Source organism: Pygocentrus nattereri, chromosome 19 (genome assembly GCF_015220715.1).
Source record: "Pygocentrus nattereri isolate fPygNat1 chromosome 19, fPygNat1.pri, whole genome shotgun sequence".
Lineage (NCBI taxonomy): Eukaryota > Metazoa > Chordata > Actinopteri > Characiformes > Serrasalmidae > Pygocentrus > Pygocentrus nattereri.
The window spans coordinates 652666-660165 of record NC_051229.1 but is presented as its reverse complement, the minus strand read 5'-3'; the positions used below and the strand labels follow the sequence as shown (position 1 = coordinate 660165).

General features: G+C 42.8%; 1 protein-coding gene across 2 annotated transcripts in view; it reads right to left on the bottom strand.

The window, feature by feature from the left end:
- Positions 1–7500, bottom strand: part of abca4b (ATP-binding cassette, sub-family A (ABC1), member 4b) — a 98671-nt gene that overhangs the window by 68918 nt on the left and 22253 nt on the right. For both annotated transcript variants that reach the window (XM_037531255.1, XM_037531256.1), the window contains exon 8: positions 6184–6273. In XM_037531255.1, coding sequence (XP_037387152.1) covers positions 6184–6273 — 90 coding nt within the window. The remainder of the gene's footprint in view (positions 1–6183; positions 6274–7500) is intronic.

Sequence of the window (7500 nt, the reverse complement as noted above, 5' to 3'; positions counted from 1 at the left end):
GTGTCTCCAAATGTATAACGAGCACCAGAACTGATCATCCAACATCAGTACCTGACCTCCACCACCCAAACAGCACCTGCTCTGTGGGGGTCCATGGGGGTCCTGAGCACTGAAGAACAGGGTAACAGAGTATCAGAGAAACAGATGGACTACAGTCTGTAACTGTAGAACTACAGAGTGCAGCTACACGGTCAGTGGAGCTGATAAAGTGGACAGTGAGTGTAGAAACGAGGAGGTGGTCAGAACGTGATGCCTGATCAATGCATTCCAGTGTACCACCACACCAACTCCACAGCCTGCTGGGGGTCAACATTTGAATCAGATTTCACCTACATGTGATATTTGGCCTGGAATTTCTCCTTAATAAGGAATCATGAATAATGGGTCAAAAGCAACGTCTCAAAATTACCTGAAAAGACGTCTGGTTCCATTGACTTCCATTAAAAGTAATGCGTTTTTCCTTCTCCTGTAAAGTTACCGTTTTGGAGATCCAAGGTTTTCTTCCGACAGCAGAAATGCATTTGAATATTTCTTGTTTCTTTCGCTTTTATTAATCATTCATTTTCTTCTTTATACTGTCCTAAATGTAAATTCTCTAATACACCAAGACATCCTGGGGGGACGGGGGGAGGTGAGGATGGAACCGGGAAGTTGTTCACAAAGAATTACAGAGCATGTTAGTGACACAGGATGTGTGTGTGTGTGTGTGTGTGTGTGTGCGCGTGTGTGTGCGTGTGTGTGCGCGTGTGTGTGCGTGTGTGTGCGTGTGTGTGTGTAGCGTTAAAGAGGACAATACAACTATATCATGGAAAAGTGAGGCGAAATCTATCCTGATATCCTGATCTTATCTCATTGTGTACCACAACAGGCAGAAGTGCAGGGAGGGGTAAATATCCTCCAATTCACAAACAATACACAACGCCACTCACGGCCAGTCTATTTCTGACCCCAAACACGCTCTACCTACACGCCTCACACTCTGAGAGCACGTATGTGGGTCCACACTTCAACTCACCTTTCCAGACTCCGCCCACAAATGACTTCTTTCATAATTACAGCTGTGAGCTTACATACAGTGATAAAAATCTCATTGAACCTCATGATGCATGAATAACCGACTCTAAATGTAGGTATTGTGATATAAACCGAGTCTGTTCTACAGTTTCTCATTAGACTGAATGAATAACCGACTCTAAATGTAGGTATTGTGATATAAACCGAGCCCGTTCTACAGTTTCTCATTAGACTGAATGAATAACCGACTCTAAATGTAGGTATTGTGATATAAACCGAGCCCGTTCTACAGTTTCTCTTTAGACTGAATGAATAACCGACTCTAAATGTAGGTATTGTGATATAAACCGAGTCTGTTCTACAGTTTCTCATTAGACTGAATGAATAACCGGCTCTAAATGTAGGTATTGTGATATAAACCGAGTCCGTTCTACAGTTTCTCATTAGGCTGAATGAATAACCGGCTCTAAATGTAGGTATTGTGATATAAACCGAGTCCGTTCTACAGTTTCTCATTAGGCTGAATGAATAACCGACTCTAAATGTAGGTATTGTGATATAAACCGAGTCCGTTCTACAGTTTCTCATTAGACTGAATGAATAACCGACTCTAAATGTAGGTATTGTGATATAAACCGAGTCCGTTCTACAGTTTCTCATTAGGCTGAATGAATAACCGGCTCTAAATGTAGGTATTGTGATATAAACCGAGTCTGTTCTACAGTTTCTCATTAGGCTGAATGAATAACCGGCTCTAAATGTAGGTATTGTGATATAAACCGAGTCCGTTCTACAGTTTCTCATTAGGCTGAATGAATAACCGACTCTAAATGTAGGTATTGTGATATAAACCGAGTCCGTTCTACAGTTTCTCATTAGACTGAATGAATAACCGACTCTAAATGTAGGTATTGTGATATAAACCGAGTCCGTTCTACAGTTTCTCATTAGACTGAATGAATAACCGGCTCTAAATGTAGGTATTGTGATATAAACCGAGTCCGTTCTACAGTTTCTCATTAGACTGAATGAATAACCGACTCTAAATGTAGGTATTGTGATATAAACCGAGTCCGTTCTACAGTTTCTCATTAGACTGAATGAATAACCGGCTCTAAATGTAGGTATTGTGATATAAACCGAGTCCGTTCTACAGTTTCTCATTAGACTGAATGAATAACCGGCTCTAAATGTAGGTATTGTGATATAAACCGAGTCCGTTCTACAGTTTCTCATTAGACTGAATGAATAACCGGCTCTAAATGTAGGTATTGTGATATAAACCGAGTCCGTTCTACAGTTTCTCATTAGGCTGAATGAATAACCGGCTCTAAATGTAGGTATTGTGATATAAACCGAGTCCGTTCTACAGTTTCTCATTAGACTGAATGAATAACCGGCTCTAAATGTAGGTATTGTGATATAAACCGAGTCTGTTCTACAGTTTCTCATTAGACTGAATGAATAACCGACTCTAAATGTAGGTATTGTGATATAAACCGAGTCTGTTCTACAGTTTCTCATTAGACTGAATGAATAACCGGCTCTAAATGTAGGTATTGTGATATAAACCGAGTCTGTTCTACAGTTTCTCATTAGACTGAATGAATAACCGACTCTAAATGTAGGTATTGTGATATAAACCGAGTCCGTTCTACAGTTTCTCATTAGGCTGAATGAATAACCGACTCTAAATGTAGGTATTGTGATATAAACCGAGTCCGTTCTACAGTTTCTCATTAGACTGAATGAATAACCGGCTCTAAATGTAGGTATTGTGATATAAACCGAGTCCGTTCTACAGTTTCTCATTAGGCTGAATGAATAACCGACTCTAAATGTAGGTATTGTGATATAAACCGAGTCCGTTCTACAGTTTCTCATTAGACTGAATGAATAACCGGCTCTAAATGTAGGTATTGTGATATAAACCGAGTCCGTTCTACAGTTTCTCATTAGACTGAATGAATAACCGACTCTAAATGTAGGTATTGTGATATCTCAGTGAAGGTGCGATATCTCGGTGAAGGTGCGATATCTCAGTGAAGGTGCGATATCTCAGTGAAGGTGCGATATCTCAGTGAAGGTGCGATATCTCAGTGAAGGTGTGATGTCTCAGTGAAGGTGTGATGTCTCAGTGAAGGTGTGATGTCTCAGTGAAGGTGCGATGTCTCAGTGAAGGTGCGATATCTCAGTGAAGGTGCGATGTCTCAGTGAAGGTGCGATATCTCGGTGAAGGTGTGATGTCTCGGTGAAGGTGCGATATCTCGGTGAAGGTGCGATATCTCGGTGAAGGTGCGATATCTCAGTGAAGGTGCGATATCTCAGTGAAGGTGCGATGTCTCAGTGAAGGTGCGATATCTCGGTGAAGGTGCGATATCTCAGTGAAGGTGCGATGTCTCGGTGAAGGTGCGATATCTCAGTGAAGGTGCGATATCTCGGTGAAGGTGCGATATCTCGGTGAAGGTGCGATATCTCAGTGAAGGTGCGATATCTCAGTGAAGGTGCGATGTCTCAGTGAAGGTGCGATGTCTCAGTGAAGGTGCGATGTCTCAGTGAAGGTGCGATGTCTCGGTGAAGGTGCGATATCTCAGTGAAGGTGCGATATCTCAGTGAAGGTGCGATATCTCAGTGAAGGTGTGATGTCTCAGTTAAGGTGTGACATCTCGGTGAAGGTGCGATATCTCAGTGAAGGTGCGATATCTCAGTGAAGGTGCGATATCTCAGTGAAGGTGCGATGTCTCAGTGAAGGTGCGATGTCTCAGTGAAGGTGCGATGTCTCAGTGAAGGTGCGATATCTCAGTGAAGGTGCGATGTCTCAGTGAAGGTGCGATGTCTCAGTGAAGGTGCGATGTCTCAGTGAAGGTGCGATGTCTCAGTGAAGGTGCTCTCTCTCTGATTCACACGTCATGAACTCTCATCTACTAAATCATGTCAAAACATGCTGGATAAGAGGGTGAAGAGAAGCAGACACCTACTGGAGCTTTCAACGAGAAGAATGACTCATTACTGAACCACAGCTATAATTCCTTCTGCACACTGTGCGCACACACACACACACACACACACTCTGAGAGGAGGTGGTGTATGATGTATGGCCAGGCGTTCTGTCACTAAAGCCAAAAGGAAAGAATTCAGCTCCACCCACAGGATGTCACCTCTGAAGAATGTCCTTTTGACATACAGCCCGAAACACACACACACACACACACACACACACACACACACACACACACACACACACACACACACACACACTCCGCCATACCCACCAGCACATGTGAAGCTTAAATCACTAGAGCAGTTAATGTGGTCCGTATGTTGAATCCCATGTGCTGTGCCGTGTGAAGCTCAGCACTAATGAGAGGCGACACTACTAACACACTGAACCAGCACCGTAACCAGGACCAGGTCCATTTTGCAGAAAACTGACCAAACAGCCGAATGTGAGCATTACGCCCACCACAAGTTTCTCCTTTAGGGATTATTTTGTTCCTTTTTTTTACCCTTCACTAACTGTTATACACATTTGCCTTTCATTTGTTCCATCTTATCCCTCCATTCCTCCCCAAACTGCTATTACTCTTTCACAAACTGCCTTGACTCCAGTTACCGTGTTTAAGTTTATTCAATTAATGATTTACCTATGTATTTACATGTTTAATACATGTTGAAACCTACACTAAATCAAGTACTTTTCATCATTTCAGGCCGAAGTTACGCAGATTTTTCCCACACTGAGTGTCTTAAAACCCTTCAGAAACATCCGAGGACCTCTGTGCTAGTTACGAACACGACAGGTGCTGATTTAGTACTGAAGCAACTGATATTAATGTTGGAGCTGTTCAGCATGTCTGTTGTCTTTTAGCCTGTTAGCTAGATGACCAGCCTGGTTCTAGTTAAGAAAATAAGTTGTCAGCCCCTCAGTTTAAACAGAACCGGGTTCTTACTTCATCAGTGCTGATAATTCATTCGTGCCAGGATGCAGAGATCAGTTGCTGTGAAGCGGTCATACCTGTGTGTACATCATGGAGTTTTCAACAGCTTCGAATGCAGCTCAGCCAATCAGAGTTAAGGACCAGGAATATTCATTTTATTCTTTTTTTTTTTTTTTTTTTTTTACATGTACTGGCAGAATAAAAAGATTAATAACATTTTCTTGTTTTTTGCCTTGTGTTCATTGTATACCAGCCTTAAAAGTAACAGAGTAATGGAACAAAGAAGTGACAGATGGAATAACAGCAATGGAATCACAGTGTGACAAAATTATAGAATAAAGGAGAGTGATGAAATGACGAGGAATGGAGTGACAAAATGACGAGGAATGGAGTGATGAAATGATGAGGAATGGAGTGACAAAATGACGAGGAATGGAGTGACGAAATGACGAGGAATGGAGTGACGAAATGACGAGGAATGGAGTGACGAAATGACGAGGAATGGAGTGATGAAATGACGAGGAATGGAGTGATGAAATGATGAGGAATGGAGTGACGAAATAATGAGGAATGGAGTGATGAAATGACGAGGAATGGAGTGATGAAATGACGAGGAATGGAGTGACGAAATAATGAGGAATGGAGTGATGAAATGACGAGGAATGGAGTGATGAAATGATGAGGAATGGAGTGACGAAATGACGAGGAATGTAGTGACGAAATGACGAGGAATGTAGTGACGAAATGACGAGGAATGGAGTGACGAAATGACGAGGAATGTAGTGACGAAATGACGAGGAATGGAGTGACGAAGTGACGAGGAATGGAGTGACGAAGTGATGAGGAATGGAGTGACGAAATGACGAGGAATGGAGTGACGAAATGACGAGGAATGTAGTGACGAAATGACGAGGAATGGAGTGATGAAACGATGAGGAATGGAGTGGCGGCATGACAGGATGACCAAGTGACGAAGTGACGGAGAGACTGAGTGACGGAGAGACAGAGAGACCGAGTGACGGAGAGACCGAGTGACAGAGAGACGGAGAGACGGAGTGACGGAGTGACGGAGAGACCGAGTGACGGAGAGACGGAGAGATGGAGAGACAGAGAGACGGAGAGACGGAGTGACGGAGTAAAGGAGTAATGGAAAGCCAGAGTTACAGAGCGATACTGAAATGATTGAATGATAAATGGATGAAGTGATGAAGTGATAAAACTGCTGCTGTACCTCCTCTAGTTTGTCAGACACAGCGGTCAGCACACGACCCCAGAAGTGCAGGTCAATCCCAGAGGAGTGACTGTCCAACACCATCGGCAGCTGGAAGAGAGAGAGACGCAATTACATTTTGAACAGTATATTAAACTGTATTAAGTGGCAATTTTATCAAAGCAATGCTCCTCCATGCTTTGTCTACACCCAGCAGCAGATTATGGCCTACAGTTATAATGCTAAGTACTCAAAGCATTTTCCATTTCAAAATTCCACAGTTTTCCAGACTTCGGTAGATCATTGAAATCCTTTCTAACTTTTGTATAAATTGTATATAATAAATACAATAATATATAATAAATATAATCTTAAATTAAGCTTATCAAGATCTTAAAAGGAGAAAAATATTGACTGTATTTAAGATCATTTTACTTGACACGGTACAATTTTTTTTAGTTGTGAGCTGCACAACAATTAAGACTAAAAACCTGATCTACGGTTTTACACGATTCCAAGACACGGAGCGAATCCAAAAAGACGCTGTAGTTCACTTAAAACTATCACCAGACCAAGTGCCCCATCCTCAGGGCCATCATGGGGTCCTGACAGCATCACGTCTGCCTGCAACAGCCCGACATGTTAAAATGGTATCAAGTTCCCTACATACATCAGTTTAGCTAGTTAGGCTATCTAGGTTCCAGCTACATTAGCTTGTTCTAGGTTAGCCAGCCAGCTACCAAAGTGCTAGATAGACAAAGTTTGCAGGGACTAAATGGACGAGAGCAGGATGACCGGTTCATGTGTATTTGATTCAGTTTGATATAAAAAAAGAGGACATTGATAAGAGCAGTGCTAATACTAGCCTACCTGGGGACTTGGTCAGCTAATGGTAGAAGTCAAAATAAGTGAGCGCTGGCCACTCTATGGGGTCATTTTTCCTGTCCGATTTTCGGACAGAAAAGGGACCCTGAGGGAGTCCAGTCGGATTCAGGGTCTCTATATATCCAGCCTTTTCTTCGGGCCAGACTTCTGATTGTACTCCCTCAGGACGGTGTTGATATTTAATGTCAAAGCTGTTTAACACACAGCGTCCTGCAAATTCCCATTCACTGCCTTTTAGACTTTGCGGAATGTTTTCACCACGGGGGGCATGGTTTTCCCACTTATGACGCAGTGCGCTCTGTCCCCATGCTTCTTTTTTGAGGGACTGTTTTCCCAATTTAGTCGTGTCCAGTTCCACCCACTAGTTAGGACACCCCCAATCACACGATGCCACCAGTGCTAGGAGTGTGAAGCAAACACAGACTCCAGCCCCCTCCACCAACCCTCCTCCGG